At 38.1% G+C, this 23035-nt stretch overlaps 1 protein-coding gene across 1 annotated transcript in view; it reads right to left on the reverse strand.

Moving 5' to 3' along the window:
• The window catches only part of SLC25A31 (solute carrier family 25 member 31), a 51015-nt gene that overhangs the window by 20338 nt on the left and 7642 nt on the right, over positions 1–23035 (reverse strand). Inside the window, exons 2-4 of the mRNA XM_017886737.1 lie at positions 18326–18430; positions 14168–14745; positions 560–683 (exon numbers count right to left, since the gene is read on the reverse strand). Of these exons, the coding sequence (XP_017742226.1) occupies positions 560–683; positions 14168–14745; positions 18326–18430 (807 nt within the window). The remainder of the gene's footprint in view (positions 1–559; positions 684–14167; positions 14746–18325; positions 18431–23035) is intronic.

Here is a 23035-nt window from a genome sequence, read left to right on the forward strand (position 1 = left end):
AGTTGGAAATTGAGATTTTGTAACCAAGGGAGTAATTACTTTGAAAACCAAAAATTATCCTTGCAATAAAAATAATTCTCTAGTTTAAATTTATCATTTTCCAGTTTTGCTCAATTTGGACTTCCTATACACTTTAATCTCACCTAAATATATCTTTATTCTCAAAGAAGAAATAATTTACTTCTTCAGGATATAAATTACCTCAGTAATAGGAACTACGTACTTGTTGATTTCTTTCTGTGCTTAAAATAAGCAGACAAAATGTTGTGTTTCCCCAGTGCAAAACAGTGATAAGATGAAATTACATTAAGTGTAATATTTATTCAAAAAATACTGCCTTGAGACAAAAGATCCCTTACGATTTTTGTAACAATACACACTTACTATTTTTTTCCCACTACTTGAGCACCTTCCCCCCAAATAAAACATCACAGTTAAGACAAATCTAACCATTTTAAAGAAAATTGTAGAGAAAGTGAAATATATTTACATTGGATAGGAAATTTATATTGGATGGAAAATTTCTATATTGCAAGTAAAAGTAAAATATAATTACCTGTTTTCTTTATTAACTCCAGACATGAATAGCTGCTTGTATTTGTCCTTAAATGCAAAGTTTAGAGCTTGTGTTGGAAAATACCGAATAACATTTGCCAAATTGCCACGCCAAAAACTGAAGAAACCTATAGAAGGAAACATACAAATACATAAACCTACTTTGTATTATTATTGAACAATTGCCATAGTTTTAACAAATTTAGTGATATGAACTATCTAAAACATACTCTTTCTCATGAGAAAAAGTTTTCTAAAATGTGTGTCTCCATTGAAAATAAAAGGTAGTGTTAACTCTATTGCACCCCATTCCATTTTTTAAAAAAATTTCAAATAAAGAGCTTTGAATACCTAAAAACTAACGGAAAGTGATATCAGTTGAATATAGGGCTCTTCATTAGCAGAAAAACAAAGCTCAGTAGTATTTGTCAGAGGCTAGTAACCCTTAGGTTCACTCCCAAATCCTGATGTACAACACCTATGGTGGTAAGGCTGTCACACAAATGAGTATGACAGAATAAATCCACTTACTGATTTGTACATATACTTATGAGAATGAGAACAGGATAAAAGAATCTAAAGTGCCCTTATCTTTGAGATCTGGAACCATTTTTGAACGGGTGTTAAAACTTACCCAGAAAAGGGATCCACTTCAATTCTAGGCAGTTTCTAGAGAACTGAGGAAGAGACTGGAAGAAATCTTTGAGGCCTGTAATCTCCCTACCTGAATTCTCCACGGATTGACCAACCTTGGGGAATATAATTCATTGTGTACCCCTTAAAAATTCAGGACTATCCTTATGATATAGAGCTGCCCTAGAGCATGGCAGGCTAGCTCTTCAATAGCCTTGGTTGTTTTCACTAGATTACAAATCGTAAAATGCTTTGGCCTTGCTGTTCTGAACAGGATACCTCTAGCATCAGTTTGGAGAATACCCAGAATCAGTCTTTTAAAAATAAAGATTCAAAAGAAAATAATCTCAGTTAACTGGGCTAGTGCTCAGAATTGAACAAAGTTAGATTAGATACATACATAGAGGGAAAGATATTTATTTGTTAAATAAGTAACATTAACCCTGTGGGAAAAAAATAAAGAATCTTGGTGAATCCAAGGCTAAATATAAAGTGACTGCACAAAGACAATTCAGAAGCATATTTAATGGCAAAGAAATAATCTCAGTACTCACAGCTGACTCTATCTTTACTCGGGTATTCAACGTGATGGTAACAACTACTACTTACTGAGCATTCACTATACGAACCAGTTGCTGGCAAAGAATATACATGTATATCATTTAATCAATTATGCTTATTATGTAGGTTCTCTAACAGCACCCATTTTAAGTATGTACAAAGTAAAACTTTAAAGAGTTTAAAAACTAGGCTAGGTACAGTAGCTCAGGCCTGTAATTCCAGCACTTTGGGAGGTCAAAATGGGAGGACTGCTTCAGTTCAAGAATTCAAGACAAGCCTGGGCAACACTGTGAGACCGCATCTCTACAAAAAATTAAAAAAAAAATTAGCCATGTGCAGTGGCACATGTCTGTAGTTCCAACTACTCAGGAGGCTGAAGTAGGAGGATTTCTTGAGCTGAGGATGTAGAGGCCGCAGTGAGCTATGATCACACAACCACATTCCAGCATGGGTGACAGAATGAGAACCTGTCTTTAAAAAAAAAAAAAAAAAAAAAAAAAAAAAAAGAAAAGAAAAAAGAAAAACTGTCTGAGGATTACTAGCCAACCAAGACTTAAAATTAGGCTTTCTGTCTGACTCCAAAACTCTACTCTAGGCCTGGATTTCTGGAGAAACAAATCACAGAGAAGTTCTAAAATTATTATAATAGATGCTTTATTAAAAAATGAAACTGCTCTAACAATTTTAAACAGGAAGATAATTTAAAAGTTCACAAATATGTGGAAATTAAACAACATGCTCTTTCTTAACAACTAATGGGTCAAAGAAGAAATAAAGAGGAAAATTAAATCTTGGGATAAAATGGAAAGACAACTTACCAACACTTATAGATGCATCAAAAGCAGTTAAGAGAGAAGTTTATAGCAATAAATGCATGTGTATAAAGAAGAAAGATCTCAAATAACCTAATATTATACCACAAGGAGCTAGAAAAAGAACAACTAAGTCCAAAGTTAGAAGAAGGAGGGAAATAATAAAAATTAGTGTTACCAAAATGCCAAGGGTTTAGTCTAGGTCCTGCTGCTCATTGCACAGAAAGTCAATCACAGAGGTGATGCGTATTACCAGGGAAGAAGGCTTTTTTGGGTGCTGTGTCTGAGGAGAACAGATCAATCTCAAATCCACCTTTTTCACACACTAAAATTAGGAGTTTATATAGCAGAAAATAAATGCAACTATGTGTGGGAAAGCAAGAATTAGGGAGGAATAAGAAGAATCACTTGGTCAACAGGTAATCAATCAGGCAATCATGACAGGTGAGGGGTCAGTGTCTCAATGTCCAGATGTGGTGATCTGGTAAGTTTCAGTTCCTTGATACTACCTGGGAGGCCCAAAGGTTGGTTTCCTGATAAAGGAACTCAGATATGACAAATACGAGTTTCTCAAGTTTTAAGACTGAAAAGGTAAATTTCTTGGTTTATTAATGATAAACAATAAACATCAGTTCCATGGGCCAATTGAGCTGGTTTCAATGGCAGAAATAAATGAAACAGAGACTATAAAAAGTAATAGAGAAATATCAATCAAATTAAGAGTTTATTTTTTTCAGATCCAGTGCTGGTTGGTATTTTATTAGAAGAAGACAAACAAAATTGACAAACCTCTAGCTAGACTTAAGAAAAAAAGAGAGGAGACTCATATAAGTGAAATTATAAGTGAAAGAAGAGACTTTACCACTCATACTACAGTAATACAAAGTATCATAAGAGATTACTATGAACAATTATATACCAAGAAATTAAATAATATAGAGGAAACTGATAAATTTATAGAAACATAATCTACCAAGTCTGAATCATGAATAAATATTTGAACAGACCAACAATGACTGAATCAGTAATCACAAACTTAACAATAAAGAAAAGCCCAGGATCTGATGATTTCACAGCTGAATTCTGCTAAATTCCTTTTACAAGGCCAACATTACCCCGGTACCAAAGCCAACCAAAATACTACAAGAAAAGAAAATTGCAGGCCAATATTCCAATGAACAAACATGCAGAAATCCTCAACAAAATACTACCAAATTGAATTCAATATAGTGATAAAAGGATCATTCACCACGATCAAGTGGGATTTATCCTTGGGATGCAAGGATGGCTCAACATGCACAAATTGGTAAATGTGATATACCACATTAACAGAATGAAGGACAAAAACCATATGAGCATCTCAAAAAATGCTGAAGAAGCATTTGACAGAATTTATCTTTACCTAATAAAAACTTTCAACAAATTAGGTATAGAAGCAATGTACTGTAACATAGTAAAGGTCATATATGATAAGCTCACAGATAACATCATACTCAGTGGAGAAAAGCTGAAAACTTTCCTCTGAGATCAGGAATAAGACAAAGGGATCCACTTTTGCACTTTTATTCAATGTAGTACCTTAAGTTCTAGCCAGAGTGATTAGGCAAAAAAAAAAAAAAAAAAAGAAAGAAAGAAAAAAGAAAAGTATCCAAATTAAAAAGAAGTTAAACTGTCTCTGTTTGCAGATGACATGATCTTAAATACAGAAAACTCTAAATATGCCAACAAACTATTAGACTAATAATTTAGTAAAGTTTCAGGGTATAAAATCAACACAGAAAAATCAATCACGTTTCTATATACTAACAATGAACTACCTGAAAAAGTAATAAAACTATATCATTCACAATAGCATAAACAAAACATTAGGAATAAATTTAAACAAAGAGGTGAAAGATCTGTATGCCAAAAAGTTTTAAAAAACTGATGAAAGAAACTGAAGAGATCTCCAGGCATCTGGAGCACCCACTCACTTAGATGAGCAGCCTGAGCCACTCTACCCTTTCTGTGCAGAGATTGTGGTGCAGTGGGACCCTCTCTGCTCCATACACAGGCAGATCTCCAGGTATTCAAAGAACTTGCTCACCTGCATTGGCAGCCTGAGTCACCCCACCCTTCCTTTGCAGAGATCTGTGTGGAGGGGGCTTTCTCAGCTTCACACTTAGGTAGGCAGAGCACCTACTTGCCATGATCAGCAGTCTGAGCTGCCCCATCTTTCCTGGGCAGACACTATGGTAAAGTGGGGCTGTCTCTGCTCCACAACCAGGCAGATTTCCAGGCATTCTGACCATCTGCTCACCTGAATCATCAGTCTGGCCCATCCTTTCTCCCAGTAAATAAGGGTTAAGTATATATGTAGCTGTGTTTGCCTCAGCTGACTTAGCTGTACATGCCATCTACTGACCTGTAGGTGGGATCCCATAGCCCATAGAAGAAGCAAAAATCCTACCTGCATTAAAATGACTACAAAAATTGGAAGCACTAGTGTCCCCAGATGAGAAGGAACAGGGCAAGAAATCGGGCACCACAAAAATTGTGAATGTAATAACACCACCAAAGGATCACACTAGCTGTCAAGCAATGGTTCCTAGCCAAAATGGAAACTCAGAAATGACTAAGAATTCAAAGCATGAATTGCAAGGAAGCTCAACAAGATCCAAAAGACGGTTGAAAATAGACACAAACTTCTAAAGTAATCTGGTAAATGAAAGAAGAGGTAAATATCTTCAAAAGAAATCAATCAGATCTTATGGAATTGAAAAGCTTACTTAAGAAATTTCAAAATACAATTAAAAATTATCAATTGACTGGACCAAGCAGAAGAAAGAAATGCAGAGCTTGAAGACTAGTCTTTTAACTAACCCAGTTAGACAAAATACAGAAAAAAAGAATTTTAATAAATGAACAAAGTCTTTGAGAAATATAAGATTATATAAAGCAGCCAAACCTACAAGATACTGGCATTCCTGAGAGAGAAAAAGAAAAAGCAAACAATCCAAAAAACATACTTGACGAAATAATTCAAGAAAATTTCCCTAATCTTTGTCCAGATACAAGAAATCCAGAGAACACCTGTAAGATACTGGACAAAATGAACATCATCAAGGATATAGTCACCAGAATGTCCAAGGTCAACACTAAAGAAAAAATCTTAAGGAGAGCTAAAGGAAAAGGTCAGATCATGTACAAAGAGAAACCCGTCAAGCTAACAGTAGCCTTCTCAGCAGAAACATTGTAAGCCAGGAGAGATTGGGGTTCTATTTTCAGCATTCTTAAAGAAAAATTCAAACCAAGAATATCATATCACATCAAACTAAATTTTATACATGAAGAATAGATAAAATCTTATCCAGGCAAGCAAGTGCTAAGAGAATTTGGTTACCACCAGACCAGTTGACAAGAGATCCTTAAGGGAGTTCTACATATGGAAATGAAAGAAAAATATCCGCTACCCCGAAAACACTATTAAGAACATAGCTAAGAGACCCTAGAAAGCAACCACACAATATAAAATACAAAGAAACCAGCTAACAAATTCACAATATGATCAAAATCTCACACATCAAATATTAACCTTCACTGTAAACATCTAAACAGCCCATTTAAAAGGTACAGAGGGACAAGCTGGATAAAAAACAAGATGCATCTGTCTGCTGTCTTCAGGAGACCAATCTCACATGTAACGACACCCACAGGCTCAAAGTAAAGAGTTGGAAAAGGATCATGCAAATAAAAAACAAAAAAGAGCAGGGATCGTTATTCTTATATGAGATATAACAGTGTTTAAACCAGCAAAAATAAAAGGACAAAGATGTGCATTACATAATGAAAAAGGTTCAATTCAACAAGAAGATTTAACTATCCTAAATATATACACACCCAACATTTGGACCACTCAGATTTATAAAACAAGTACTTCTACACTTACAAAAAGACTTAGCCAGTCACACAATAAGAGTGGGGGACTTCAACACCCCACCAACAGCATCAGACCATCAAGGCAGAAAATGAACAAAGAAATAAAATTCCACACTTGACCATTCAAACCTAACAGACATCTACAGAATACTCCACCCATCAACCAGAGAATTACATTCTTCTCTTCTATACATGGAACATACTCCAAGATTGACCACATGCTAAGTCATAAAGCAAGTCTCCATAAATACACAAAATTGCAATTATACCAACCATACTCTCAGACCACAACAGAATAAAAATAGAAGTCAATATCAAGAAGATATCTCAAAACCACAAATTATATGGAAATTAAACAATTTCAGCCAGGCGTGGTGGCTCACACCTATAATCATAGCACTTTGGGAGGCTGAGCCAGGTAGATTGCCTGAGCTTAATTTGAGACCAGCCTGGGCAACATGCTGAAATCTATCTCTACTAAAATACAAAAAATTAGCTGGGTGTGGTGGTGCACGTCTGTAGTCTCAGCTACTCAGGAGGCTGAGGAATGAGAATTGCTTAAATCCGGGGTGGGAATCGCTTGACCCTGGGAGGCCAAGGCTGCACTGAGCTGTGATTGTGCCACCACACTCCAGCCTGGCGGACAGAGTGAGACCCTGTCCTAAAAAAAAAAAAATTGAAATCAGCTGTTTAAAGGAAAAAACTAATAATCTAGTTCTTTTGAAGCCTATTTTACACATCGCTTTTTAACTATTAATGGCCACTTTGGAAATGGCTAATTCAGCTGACTGGTATGAGATATTATGGGTTTCAGGCTAGGAGTTATTAGTTATAATTCTGTAATTATGATTATATTGCTGAGTATATAAAAATGAGTATCATATATAATAGTAGTACAAGCCAGGCATGGTGGCTCATGCCTGTAACCCCAATGACTTGGAAGGCTGAAGAGAGAGAACTGCTTGAGGCCAGAAGTTTGAGACCAGCCTGGGTAACACAGTGAGACCCTGTCTCTAAAAAAAACAAATCCCAAACAAACTTAGCTGCCATGGTGGCATGGCCTGTGTTCCCTGCTACTGAGGAGGCTGAGGTGGGAGTTCTTGAACACCAAAACTCCAGGCTGCAGTTGAGTCATGATTGTGCCCTGCAGTCCAGCCTGGGCGATGAAGCAGGACCCTATCTAAAAAAAAAAAAAAGTAGAAGAAAGGTTTGTAACTTTGACTAGTGTACAGAACATAAACAGAAGGTTTTAATGATAAAGACATCTGGAAACTAACATGAGACCATGATGACAGTGTTAGATTTATGACTAAAGAAGTTTGCTAGAGTTGGCTGAAAAATGTGTTCCTTCGAGAAAAATTGTATTTGCATGAATAAAACCATTTACATAAAAAGAAATGTCAATATCTCAATGAAAATTTACAAACAAATCCCTAGAAATGTAATAGGAAAACTGTTAAAGTAGTAGAGCAGGCAATTCTTAATGGGTTAGGCCAGAAAAAATATAAAATCTCACATACATAAAATAGTTTTACATAGATGTCACAGAATTCTTGAATTCCCTGAATCTCCAGGTGTCAGGTTAAGAACTCATGTTTTAACCTCTTTTGCCATAGATCACACTAAAACATCATATTCTTATTTCCTTCTTTGCCTCTGCTGTACCTTGCTGTTAGAAACTCCAATGTCCCTGCTAAGAGTACAATGCAGGAGGAGCCCCTAAGTAAAATTCTGAATGCATTTCTAACTATATTTGGGAGTCAGGTTTCAGCGTTTTAATTCAACTCTACTTAGATATGCTATGTACTATATAGGTTCCAGTTCCCTTGGATAGATTACAAAATCTACTCTATGTGTAATGCAAGTTTATCCCAAATCATTTCATTTACAAATGAACATCTGGAATACATTTATAAATTCAGGAACACACACATACACATTAGTTACAATTACTTGAGCACTAACTATGGTATAGACACACTGAATATTTTACATGCATTATCTTCTTTAATTCTCACAACTACCATATCAGATAGGTATAGTTATTATACCAGCATACCACCGAGGAAACTGGGGCTGAGAAAGGTTAAATAAAAACTGTTCAAAGTTACAAGGTATGGGAAAGGCTAAGACTTGGTTCTAGGTCCATTTAACTCCAGGTCTCTATATAAAAATCCATTTTGGATAAAACAGTATTTTTTGGTTAGAATAAAACAAGGTTAAAGCAGAAGTGATACAATGGCAGGAATGTTTTGACTCTCTAGTCATACAGAATAAATGGATGGTTTCCTAATATAGATCACAAAATTGGTACAGAAAAATATAGTGATGTTGACCTCTTTCTCTGTTAAAAGTAAAAATAAATAAATAAAAGTTTAAAAGTTTCTGACCTAATTCCTAAGAAAAAAATTTCTTCGATATTTAAAATGATGAGAAAAACCTGCTCTGAACCTAATTTTGAACAAATAAATAAGAATTGAAATAAAAGGGACAGGAAAAAGTTACTGGGCCATTTATTGGCTGGCCTTGCCAAGAACAAGAATGTTAGGCATGTTTGGATACATAGTCTAAACCGACTTTTTTTTTTTTTTTTTTTTCAAAGAAGGTTAAACAAGTTTTGATTATTTTCCTATCAATTAAAAAAAAGTCTGCATGACTTCCAAATAGTATACATTAATAAATTATATACCTTTGCAACTATACTACCATATTATGTACGTCTGTAAAACATACCCAAAATATAAATTAAAGAATGAGATAAAGATTTTTCATTTAAAAACTTTTATTTGGTACCTCCTCCACAGCAGACATTTTGTGCCTGCTGGAGATAGCACTAGGAACAATGTTCCTGATTTTATGGAGCTTACATCTTAAGAGGGAGAGACCAGGGAGATCGGTAGCAAATAACTATGTCTGTTAGCAATAAAAAACTGTAAAGAAAAAAACAATATATGAAGATTGGAAATAATAAAAGGCTATTTCGATAGCGTTGTTAGGGAAACTTGAATGTTAGATGATACTAGAGCAAAGTTAAACATTTATTTAAAAGATGAAAAACAATATTTTCAAATATCTTGCTAATTATGATGTTTTCACACCATCATTTGCTATTATCTCAAGGCATTGCTAGGGTGAGGTTCATTTTTAAGAACAGTATATAGGAATCTATATTTCAAATAGTCTTCTTGTCTCAGGTCCAATTAGACTGTCATTGTTTCTACACTGAATGTAATCTGAATGATGAAATAATATGCCATTTCTTGGAGTAAATGGCATCAGCTATGTCTTTTTCTTGTGGTTCATCATTTGATATTGGTGTTATCCTTGATTTGGTTTTCATGGCAGAATCTTTTTCAAAGTTTTGTCCATGTTTTGAGGATTTAGTTAAAACCTGATAATAGAATCTATAAATCCACTTAATTGGGCAAACATAACCAATAATATATTATTGAGGAAGGGTGCTTGTCATTCCCTCTACCCTGTATAACTCCCACTCGTTTTTTCAGGATCCCTTAATGTCCTGTGATATGTAACTGACATTGGGCCCAAGCATAGGTGACAATGCCAATTTATATATTAAATATCAGTAAAATTTATTTTGTATTTTACTTAAAGTACATATAAGTAAAATACCTAATATTTTCTTTCCATACTCCAAAATAGCATCTTCAAGATGGACCATAGGATATTAAAAAAACTCACTGTTCTAAGTCTTCAGAAAAATGGGTTTGGGAAACGCTTAGATGAAAGGTGATAAACTCATGACATGGAACTCCTAAAAGAGAAGAGTTCTGATAGGCTTGTAACAACGAGACTGTATGGATCTTTTTTTTTTTTTTTTTTTTTTTTGAGACAGTCTTGCTCTGTCACCCAGGCTGGAGTGCAGTGGCACAATCTTGGCTCACTGAAGCCTGTGCCTCCCAGGTTCAAGTGATTCTTGTGCTTCAGCTTCCCAGGTCGCTGGGACTACAGGCATGCACCACCATGCCCAGCTAATTTTTGTATTTTTAGTAGAGAGGGGGTTTCACCATCTCGGCCAGGCTGGTCTTGAACTCCTGGCCTCAAGTGATCTGCCCACCTCTGCCTCCCAAAGTGCTGGGGTTACAGGCATGAGCCACCACACCCAGAAGATCAGTTCTTTAAAAGGCTACATTTACAATATACTAATAAGACAGTTCCTTTGATTAAACACATATTTACCTACACATATTTTGCTCAGTGAAAAACCAAAATGTTAACTATGGTGACTTTAGCAGTGATGTTATTTTTTTTTTTGCTTCTTTATATTTGCTAATTTTCTACAATAATTATGCATTATTTGCATAATAAAGGTTTAAACAGCGTTAAATAGAAGTACACATACAAAGTTGGAAGGTGATAGAACCAACTAAAGAATACAATAAATCTTTAAGAATAACATAAGGATAAATCCAGAAGCTTTCACAAGCCAAGAAAAGCTTATAAAAGTGTCAAAACACACTCAAAGTGATATTTAAAGCTATATTCAAGGCAAGAATACAGAGATCTATCCTTGTAATGGAAAGAAAGCAGAGATAAGGTAAGAAACTAGAGAGCATCTAGTTGTGAATTCTGAGTTCATGTCTCTTTCTCCAGCTCATTTCACATTGCCTAAAGAAAGGAAAATTTGTGAATAAAATTAGAGAAAACATAAAAACAATCTTCAGAACACTTGAGATAGGCATGTGCCTTGACTTTCAAAGAAGAAAGAGAAGGCAAATTGCAAGAAATTTGTTTTAAAATAAGTAAGTTGGTAGGTCATGACCATAACAAAATATAATGTCAAGCTTGCCTCTACTTTTAAAGAATCATTTGTAATTAACTGCATATTGACATTTTGAAATACATCAAATAAGTATGTGTACAAGTACACATACAATCATCATAGATTCAATAGCTACAAATACAGATGATACAGGTTGAGCATCACTAATCCAAAAATCCAAAATTCTCCAAAATCTGAAACTTTTTGAGCACTGACATGATGGGCACAGGAAATGCTTATTAGAGCATTTTGGATTTTAAATTAGGGATGCTCATCTGGTAAATATAATGCGAATATTCAAAAATCTGAAAAAATAAAAAAATCCAAAACTTTTGGTCCCAAGCTTTTCAGATACTCAACCTGTATAAATGACCAAATACTATAAGCAGAGTTGCTGCCATGAGTTTTTGCAACCATGAACAACTCTTAGTAAACTTCTGAAGAGAAGAAAGTACAATCTTTCCTCTACTTCCTTATATGGTAGCTGCATTACTGGAATCAATGTATACTAAAACCATGCCCCAGACAATGTGTGTTTATAAGTAAATCAGAGTTAAGTTCTTTCTAGGCTTAGAGAATCATAAACACGTTTCACTGCTACACGAATATGCAAGGGGAGATCTAAAAGTCATTCAGGTTGCAGAATAAATCTTCACTGTGTATGACTGGCTGGGATATAGCAGCAGGACGTTTAACATCCCTGGCCCTTGCCTTTCATATCATTGTAATGTAGGATTACAACCCTCTATCTTTGTGCTAAATAAAAAAAAATTGCCCCACAAGTTTCCAAAATTGCCTCTAGATGGCAATAGTATCTTTGTTGTAAATTACTGATCTCTTAGCATAGGATATACCATGGTACCTTCATAAAGCTTTATATATAACAGAAAACATCTTCAAGTTCTACTTATGATGCTCTCATCTTGGAAGGTAAAGAAAGCAGGGACCAGGATACATTTGAGAATGACATGAACTTACAAGAGCCATACTGAATATGTTTAGGTTTAAATATTGTGAAAAACATTTAAAATATAAAATAAATTAGCACTCGTCAGCCCTATCTGATCAGAATACTTCATTTTACCTGACAAAATATTTAAAGCAGAAAAGCCAATAACAGGCCCCTACTTCCGGTCAGAAGTCTTAGAATATAAATGAAGAAGAGACAGGTTCCTTGCTTTTCCTGAAAAAAATCTCGGGGGAAATGAGAAGCTTGCTTTAATTAAATGAAAGAGTTGAGAGAGGTAAACTATGAAAGATCCGAGCTTAGCTCCCAGATGATGCATTAAGTTTCTACCCCTTACCCCATATACTCCACGCCACAGGTCTGGAAAAGTTGTAACCACATCCCTAGCATTCCTAGCGACAAGGTGCTTTTTTGAATGGGATAGTATCTGGCCCTAGAACAGGACTAAAAGAAAGGTCTGCACTGGAGTTGAAGCCACTTCATTTCTTGTTGAGATTACACAATAAATAGGTCTATTTCTTCTTAAAAGATCATATAGATTTTTCTATTGAATCCAACTATATGGGTGGATTATAAAAAATATCTGATAAACTTATCCCTTTAGCTAACTTGGGAGCCATTTTGCAGCGATGGTTCACAAGCACTTTTGTTATTTATTCCTTTAAATCATTCCAATGTTAATAGAAAAAATCCATGATGAACAAAAATGAAATTTTAAATAAGGACAGCACTTGATGCAAAAAGAAAAGCTGGTAATACTGAGCCCATCTTTGTTTTAAACTTGTACATATTGTGTTAGTTATGAATTTTTTTTGCATGACTTGATTTTTTAAAAGATTGTATTAAAATAGTTCAAAGTTTTTTTTTTTTTTTCCTTCTGTTTTTAGGAGTGGAGGTTTAATAGACAAAATAAAGAGAAAAGAGAACAGCTCTCTCGCTAGTGAAAGAGAGGGGCTTCGGAAAGGGAAGGACCCTAAAGTTTTGCTTTTTTGAGACAGGGTCTCACTCCATCCAGTCTGGAGTGCGGTGGCGCGATATGGGCTCCCTGAAACCCCCGCATCAGTGTCCCACAAGTAGTTGGGACTACAGGTGTGCACCACCACGCCCAGCTAATTTTTGTATATTTAGTAGAGACGGGGTTTCGCCATGTTAGCCAGGCTCATCTAGAACTCTTGAGCTCGAGCTCAAGTGATTTGCCCGCCTCCGCCTTCCAAAGTGCTAGGATTATAGGCGTGAGCCACCGCGTCTGGCCTTAAAATACTTTTTATCTTGATGACTGAGGGTTTGTGTGTGTATGTGTTGTGTTGTGTGTGTGTGTGTGTGTGTGTGTTTTAGCACCCCCTTGAATTTTGGGCAGAACGAAGTGCCTCCTTGGTCTTCAGTAGTTCAAGAATAAGCAGAACCTCTTTTCACTAATAGGTTTCAGAGTACTGGGAGGCCCCAGTGCTTCCATATTTGTACTTCTCTTAGACGTACTATTTCAACAAATACACATACAGTTTTTGAGACAAGGTCTCGCTCTGTCGCCCATGCTGGAGCATAGTGGGGTGATTATATTAACAAATATTTAAGCAACTTAAAACACTAGTTATAGCAGAGTGCCTAACGGCATGTCCCTCAATCCTGGGAGGTCAACCACTTTCCTTCTGGACCTGGTACAGGTGTACCAAAGTGTAAATAGCGCTGCAGCAGATTAGATAAAGAGAAGGCAGTGGTCTCCCCCGTACCAGGACTTGGTCAGGACCAAGGCAGCCCTGGGAAAGCAGAGCCTGTTAGGTTCAGAAACTAAATTCTGGGAGGGTAAGAAGCAAATTCATTACCGACAGCTGTAGCCATGGTTGTGGGGCCCACAATCGTGCCCCTCCCAGCCACCCCACTTCTCTAGGAAGCTGACAGGGGCGCCAGGAGAGGCTGACGGGGCGGCCTGCCTTTACGTACCCTGCTCGCGAGGAATCCGCACCAGGCAGTCCACCATGCCTTTGTACCGCGCCTCCGGGCTGATCTGCTTCGACGACGCCTGCACTTGCAGCAGCAGCTTCACCCGCTCGATGGGCGCCACCGCTGTCTTGGACACAGCTGCCGCGACTCCGCCGGCCAGAAGGTCCTTCCCGAAAGACGAGGCGTCAAACAGCCGCTTTTCTGCCTTCTTCTTCGCCGGCTCACGATGCATGATGGAGAAGGATATAAAACCTGCAGCAGTGGCTAAAAATGAGTGTGGGAGCGACGATGAAGGGAAGCTGAAAACCGCTGTAGCATCGTCCTGGCGAGAAAGTGGCTCTTGGGACGCTGGGATACCTGCGCGCCGGCTTGGGGCGTTCGGAAAAGCTGCGCAGGCGCTCCAACGGCCTCCAGCCACTAGGCGCCTGACACGTGACGCCTGACACGTGACTCCTGACACGTGGCTTCTGGATGCGAGGTGACGCCTACGCACTTCTACTAGTGGAGCCTCGGTTTTCTGATGAGGGAGGGGTCCGGAGGTGGTGAGCACGGAGCAGGAAAGGTGAGTGGAGCCAGTTCTGTATGAAGAAATTTAGTAGCTGAGACTAGGCCAGAGCAGTCAACCAGCAGTATGAGATTAACAGAATTTAGTTTTTTATTTTTATTTTTTATTTGTTTATTTTTTTTGGAGACAGTCTCTGCTCTGTCACCCAGGCTGGAGTGCAGTGGCGCCATCTCGGCTCACTGCAACCTCCGCCTCCCAGGTTCACGCCATTCTCCTGGCTCAGCCTCCAGAGTAGCTGGGACTACAGGCACCCGCCACCACACCGGACTAATTATTTTGTATTTTTAGTAGAGACGGGGTTTCACCGTGTTAGCCAGGATGGTCTCAATCTCCTGACCTTGTGAGCCACCTGCCTTGGCCTCCCAAAGTGCTGGGATTACAGGCGTGAGCCACCGGCCAGAATTTAGTTTTAGTTCCCAATATTATCCCCTTCACTTTCTTAACTGCTTTAATCCGTTATGTTCTCTTTGACCAGAGATGGTTCCTTTGACCTTTCTTGGCATCTTAAAAAAGACAGTCTTATTTGTAGTGTGATTCAAGTAATGTTCCCCTTAAATTTCTCCCTATGTGCCTGTTAATCCTTCAAATTCCCTTGGAAATTGCTTTCATCTGTTCCTTTAATTAAGCAGGGATCCTTTGCCTAGTCACTTTCTGTGTCATTTTGCTGATTATGCCCCCATAGCATAATACATGTTCTTCTTTTTCATATTGTATTTAAATTGATAACATCCAGAGCAGTGGTTCTCAATCCAGACTGCACATTCAAAGGGATGAGTGGTGTTTTTTTTTGTTTTTCAAATTGATGCTTGGGATTAGGCCCTGCCCATTAAATCAGGACGTCTAGAAGTGAGGCCTGGCATCAGTATTTAAATTCTCCAGGTAATTCTAATGTTTGAAGTAATTCTAATTCTAGGGTTGAGGGCCAATGACCTATCTAGAAGAGTAGTTCACAAACTTTTCAACTGTGGGACCCTTCTTTTTCACTGAAAAATTATTAAAGGCCAGGAACCAGTAATCCCAAAACTTTGGGCGAAGTCCAGCCTGGGCAACATAGTGAGACCCCTCCTTTACAAAAAAAAAAAAAAGAAAAAAAAGCTAGGCATGGCTGCACAAGCCTGTAGTCCTAAGTATAGCTACTCAGGAGGCTAAGACAGGAGGATTGCTTGATCCCAGGAGTTGGAGACTGCAGTGAGCTATGATCTCACCACTGCACTCCAGCCTGGGCAACAGAGCAGGACCCCGTCTCTTAAAAAAAATTATTGAAGACACAATGAAGCTTCTGTTTTTGTTATGTATATTGACATTTACTACTCAGAAATTAAAATACAATTTAAAACATTTAATTCATTTAAAATAAAATAATCCATTACAGGATAGTATAAGTAAGACTTTTAAATAAAAAATGTAGTAGAAAATTAGTATTGTTTTATATTTTTGAATCTCTAATGTCTGGCTTAATAAAAGACAGCTAGATTCACATTACTGCTTTTGCATTCAGTCTGTTGCAATATCACATATGTAGCCACTGAAAACTCCAGTTTATTCAGGACAGAATGAAAGTGAAAAAGGCAAATAATAGTATCATTTAAGAAAATACCTTTGACCTCATGGTGTTCCTGTCTCCGTGACACAGAGAGGTTTTCCAAACTGCACTTTGAGAACTCATTTAGAGGCGGTTGCCAGATTCAGGTTTGACTTCTTTCGGCAAAAATACTCAGTAGAGGTACATCTAGCCTGTACATAACATTTGTCTTTTTCTTCCACCTCACTTTTTTCACTTAATATATCGTGGAGATCCTTCTATAGTAACATTTAATATGTCTCTTTTTATAGCTTGTTTGGTGGTTTTAAATAAATGGAGATCCCATCTTATCACCTCTTACTCTGTAGGACCTGCAGAACCTTACAACACATCTATAAAATGTGAGATGAGTTTTTAGCTTTTTTTGAATGTTAGGTTCTAATTTTTCCTTTGTCTTAAGTGTGTTACAACCCTTCTACTAGTATTTGTCACTAGTAAAAAACCATTTAGGTCAGGATTCCAGACCAGGAATGTTGTCAATAATTTGATTACCTCACATAAAATCAATTGGCAAGTCTTACTGATATCATATGTTTGGTGCTACTTCCTTTCCATGGTGGCTTATTCAACTTTTTTTTGAGACAGAGTCTTGCTCTGTTGCCCAGGCTGGAATTCAGTGGTGCAATATTGGCTCACTGAAACCCAGGTTTCAAGCAATTCTCCTGCCTCTGCCTCCCAAATAGCTGGGATTATAGGCATCCACCATAACACCCAGCTAAGTTTTGTATTTTTAGTGGAGACAGGGTTTCATCATGTTGGCCAAGGTGGTCTCAAACTCCTGACCTCAAGTGATCCACCCGCCTCGGCCTCCCAAAGTGCTGGGATTACAGGCGTGAGCTACCGCACCCGACCGGCTTATTCAGCTCTTAACTGGGTTTTTCAACTCAAATCTCTGTTTCTCTCTTTCACACGCAGCAGCCAGATTAATGTGTCTAAAGCATTAATTCCTAGGCTTAAACAAAAGTCTTTCCATTGCATTGACTTCAAAATCCTTTGTCAAATTCATTGTAAATTCAATAAACAATTGGATTTTTATTAGCAAACATCTGAAAAATGAAAGGTTTCACTCTCCTTCAAGGGAATTTGAAGCTTTATCAGGCACATGGGGGAAATTTAAGGGAGAAATTACTTGAATCACTACAGGTAAGAGTGTCTTTTTAAGATGCCAAGAAAGGTCAAAGGAACCATCTCCGAGGACAGAAAGGAAGTGTTCTGCCGCTCCCCAGGGCAATTTTCTCTTTCTACCCTCCTCTAATATTTGATTTGATAGTTGCCAATGTTTGTATCGTACTCCTTTATGGTATCAAGCTTATTTCTGACATGTATTCATCGGTAGAAGATAGACAAAAGTTAAAGTATCAACTTAGAAATGTAGCTTTGTAACCTTTTAAAAAACTTTTTGTTGAGATGGAGTCTCACTCTGAACCCAGACTGGAGTGCAATGGCAAGATCATGGCACACTGAAGCCTTGAAATCCTGGGCTCATGTGATTCTCCCACCTCAGCCTCCCAAGTAGCTAGGACTACAGGCAAAGACCACCATATCCAGCTAATTTTTTAAATTTTTTGTGGAGATGGGGTCTCCCTATCAAGACAAACCCAAGCTTGTCTTGAACTCATGGACTCAAGCATTCCTTCCGCCTCAGCCTTTCAAAGTGCTGGGATTACAGTAGTAAGCCACCGTGCCCAATAGCTTTTTAACCTTGTTAAGAGCACTAAATCAACTCTTCAATAGGTCGGAGCTGAAAATGAGTAATTTACTGCATTGATTTTACTTACTGATAAGGGAAGGAAAAAAAAATTCTAGTAATTTATGTTAAAATTAAAAGTGTAGTCTCTGGACCTTTGTTCTGTTCACTTTGCTCTCCGAAGAAATCAGCATGATTAATTTCCTCACTTCAGGTCTGCAGTCACCTCAGCAACCCTTTCCTTGGTCACCCTGTCTGCCACATCTTATATCCCCTTCTCTTGCTTCATGATTTTTTCTCTCAGCATTTACATATTTTACTTACTTATCTTGTCTGTGGTATGCCTCTCCCACTGGAACATAAACTCCACGAGGGCAGGAATTTTTAGCTCTTTTATTCATTGCTATAGCCTCTGCATCCAGATCAGTGCTTGACACAGGGTAGATATGCAATAAATACATGTTGGATGAATGCATGAAAAGGCAATACAACTGCAAACAAACCTCCAAATCAGTTTTATTTAAAACTATCAATATAGTATAAAAATAGCTTTAATTACATAGAATATAGAAACACAACTCTGCAAAATTATTTCATACAGTTTTGGTGCATAAAGTTTCAATAACATTTAATAATTTAAAAATATCCAAAGTATAAATTCTTGTTCTCAAAACTGTTTATTGATAAATGATTTTCTCAGCTTTTCCCAACATTTTGTACAGTAGCAGGTATGATTTAGCTGACTACTTGGTTTTCAACCAATGGATATTTAATAATAATAATAAATGGTAGCAGTAGCAGCTAACACTTTTATAGCAAGCAATATGTGCCAGGCACTGTTTAGAAAGAATTAACAAGTACAATAATGTTCAAAGCAGAAAAACCTAGTAAATTGGTTTCACAGCTTTGCTCATTTGTATTAGAAATATAAAAAAGCAGGTATTACAAAATACTATCTTGCCATTATACAGCATCATCAATGGTCCCTTGGCACAAATAAGAAACATTCCCTTACTAGCTACACTTCTCTGGCAAGACAAAAACAAACAAGAACTAAAGAAAGGGGAGAGGGAGAGAAAGTAAGAGTCTAAAATGTAATTTTTGGGGGCTAAAACATGATGAGACAGAATTTGATATTTTAAAAAATGCTAGCTATATATAATTTTTCACATTAATAGTCGGTGGTGGAAGGGAACATTTGCATGATACTAATAAAATTCAACTTAACAATGTTTCTGTGTCTTCTAAAGCATATTTCTAGGATATCTGCACTATCATCTTGTCCCCCTTTATTTAATAAAGTAATAGGCACTTTATTGTCTGATAATCAGTTTGATGTTTCAGATGTGATTCTGAACATATTTGGAAAATAGGCAGCTACGTTTGCCTAAAAAGCTTAGTTCAGTATCCATTTAGAAATGAAAAAATAAGATGTGTGATTTTATTTCCTAAAAATGTAGTGCCTCTTTAACATGGAAATTACAGTGCACATCTATGATACAGCAAATAATTTTCTTTTTATTAAGATCAGTAGTCTGCTCTGCCTTTTTATTTCCAATATTAAGCGATGGTCTCATGTTTCTCTGACACCAGGAAAGCAGTTCAACACATCAAAATTTCATTAAATGAAACAAAAAGTACCCTATGATTAAACCCTATCTTAGTTCAGTTTGTATGAAAATCTGAGGTGATCAACAGCTACATTTATTCATAATTATCAGTATTAGAAGTAGTTCATGGTATTTTCAGGGACATTTCCAGAAATTTAAGACATTTAATAAATTGTTTTGACCAAAGTGTCTTAATTCATATATATGTAAATAAGCAGTCCTAAGACAGCAGTTGTGGGTCAAATGGTAGCATGTGACAATATTGTGATCTTAAGGGGAGGATATTTCAAGCTCTTTTTTTTTTTTTTTTTTAAACAGAGCCTTGTTCTGTTGCCCAGACTGGAGTGGCAGTGGCATGAGCTAGGCTTACTGCAGCCTTTACCTCCCGGGTTCAAGTAATTCTCCTGCCTCAGCCTCCCATGTAGCTGGGACTTCAGGCACCTGCCACCATGCCTGGCTATTTTTTTTTTTTTTTTTTTGTATTTTTAGTAGAGACTGGGTTTCACCATGTTGACCAGGCTGGTCTCAAACTTCTGACCTCAAGTGATCCGCCTGCCTCAGCCTCCGAAAGTGCTGGGGTTACAGGTGTGAGCAACTGTGCCTGGTGTCAATCTATTTTCTATAGCGTTTCAAGAACCAAGGTTTTTTACCCTAATTTGAATGCCAAAATTAAGGCCCACTAGTCACTAATGGGACAAATATGTAGTGGTTTGCAACTTAAATGCTTAGGTGAAAATCTCTGAAAGTATGACAGAGTGATAATAGTGATTCTTTTAAGACCAAATGACTCAAACAGTACACCCACTGTTTTGCAGTTAGTTTTGATTAAGCTGGATAGCTCATGTTTAAGACGGAAAAATACAGAGACCAATTTTAGATGTTCTGGTATAGCTTGTCTTCAAAGCTTAAGACCTGAAGAAGAAACAGCTCAGTGTTGGAATGTCTTGGGGGCATCGAACCTCTAGGAGGATCTAAAGGTTAAATGTCAAGTAAAAATGCAGTATTGATCTTCCTTTCTCTCAATCTACCAAATTCTCATAGCCAAAGAAAATTATCCACCATTAGTTTTCTTTTCCAACTAAAGGTCAAGTAAACTATTGTTCACTAAAGTGTTCCCCTTTTTGAAAAAACCCAATGCATAATGATCTATATTTCTAAGATAAAAATTAGTATATACATATATTTGAGATGGAGTCTCGCTCTGTCCCCCAGGCAGAAGTGCAGTGGCGTGATCTCGGCTCACTGCAACCTCCGCCTCCTGGGTTCAAGTGAGTCTCCTGCCTCAGCCTCCTAAGTAGCTGAGATTACAGGCGTGCACCACCACGCCCAGCTAATTTTTGTATTTTTTGTAGAGATGGGGTTTCACCATGTTGGTCAGGCTGGTCTCAAATTCTTGACCTCATGATCCGCCTGCCTTGGCCTCCCAAAGCGCTGGGATTACAGGTGTGAGCCACCACCGCACCCGGCCAAAAATTAGTATTTTATAAAAGAAGTCACCGTAGAATTTCAGTTAACTTTTTGAGTGTCTTTAACATGATTTAGTTTAAAAAAAAGATTTACATGCAGCTTTCCTAAAATTCATGAAGTATATAAATTGCATGTGTAATATACTGCAATGTGATTTTTTTTTTTTTTTTTTGAGGCAGGGTTTCACTGTGTTGCCCAGGCTAGAGTGCAGTGGCATGATCGTAACTCACTGCTGCCTCAACTGACTGAGCTCAAGTGATCCTCCCACCTCAGCCTCCCAAGTATCTGGGACTGTTACAAGAGAGTGCTACCACACCCAGCTAATTTTTGTATTTTTTTGTAGAGACAGAGTTTTTGCTATGTTGCCCAGGCTGCTTTTGAACTCCTGGACTCAAGTGATCCACCTGCCTCCACCTCCCAAAGTGTTGAGATTACAGGCATGAGCCACCAAGCCCAGCTGCTGAATATATTTTAACAAAAACAAAAACAATGAAAGTTGACAAATAGTTAAAAAAAATACACACATATATATATATCTTAGTCAAAATCGAGCTTACCTGAAACTTAAAGAGAATCAAATAAATAAAAAGTAAGTTTAATTTTCATCTTCCCCCCCTTTCCCCACAGTGAGGTATGTACTGGGTTAAATTAATGAAAAGTATTTGATAAGGAATAAGTACTTGGACATTACTAATTTAGGAGGTGACCAATATGCAAGAAGCAAAAAAAAAAAAAAAAAAAGTGAACAGAGAGCCAAGATGGTCAGAGAGAGGCAGCGCTGCTCTGCAGCTCCCACCGAGAAGGAAGAAAACTGCGAGTGAACTCTGCATCTTCAATTGAGGTACCAAAGTTCTCTTATTGGGACTGACTAGGTGGCTGGCCTGACCCACGGAGAGTGAGCAAAAACAGGGTGGAGCAAGACCCCATCTGGAAGCTGCACACGGCAAAGGCAACTCCCTCCTCCAGCCAAGGGAGATGGTAAAGGATTTTGCTTCCCCTTCCTGAAAACCAGGCTTTTCCCACAGATCCTTGCAACCTTTAGATCAGGAGGTCCCCTGATCTAAAGGTTGCTACCTTTAGATCATGCTACCGGAGCTTTGGGTCCCAAGCACAAAGCTGTGCTTGGGTGGGCAGCCACTTTGAGTAAGCACTGAGACACTGGAGTATTTGCATATTCTGGTTCTGGGAACTCCCGTGAGACAGGAGTTCTGTCCACTCTCATGGGGAGGGGGCTGAAGCCAGGCAGCCAAGCAGCCTTGCTCTCACAGAACTCCATAAGCTAAAACCCACTGGCTTGGAATCCTCCCCTGCCGGCTAGAAACTGCCTAAGAAGACTGAATTCTGGAAGTGGGGGAGGAGGTGGTGGAAGGAGGTAGGGAAGCCCACCATCACTGCAGCTCCAATTGGCCAGTTTCCCTTGCTGCTGGCGCTGGTGAGATGGTGTGGGACCCGGATTCACTCCTCTTCACTGGACAGGGCTTCCCTGTGAGAATCTCAGCATCCTCAGCCAGGGGTTTATGGACAAAACACTGATAACTCTGAGAGGAGCCCCTAGGAGGAGGGATGGCTGCACATGGATCAGTGATCTTAGTCTTTTCTGCCTGCTGGCTCTGGAGAGTCAAGGCAGCCCAGATGAGGGGGATTCCCCTCAGTGTAGCACACCCACCCTGTCAAGGGGCAGACAAACTGCTTATTTAAGTGGATCTCTGACCCTGCTCCTCCTGACTGAGACCTCCCAACAGGAGTCTCCAGACACTTCATACAGGAGCTTTCTGGTTAGCATTAGGCCAGTGCCCCTCTGGGACAGAGCTCCCAGAGGAAGGAGCAGGCTGCCATCTTTTCTGGTCTACAGCCTCTGCTGGTGATATCTCCGGGCATGCGAGAGACCCAGGCAAATAGGGGCTAGATTGGACCCCAGGCAAACAGCAGCAGCCCTACAGAAGAGGGGTCTGACTGC

The sequence above is a fragment of the Rhinopithecus bieti genome, unplaced genomic scaffold (assembly GCF_001698545.2).
Source record: "Rhinopithecus bieti isolate Rb0 unplaced genomic scaffold, ASM169854v2 scaffold_14665, whole genome shotgun sequence".
In the NCBI taxonomy this organism is placed as follows: domain Eukaryota; kingdom Metazoa; phylum Chordata; class Mammalia; order Primates; family Cercopithecidae; genus Rhinopithecus; species Rhinopithecus bieti.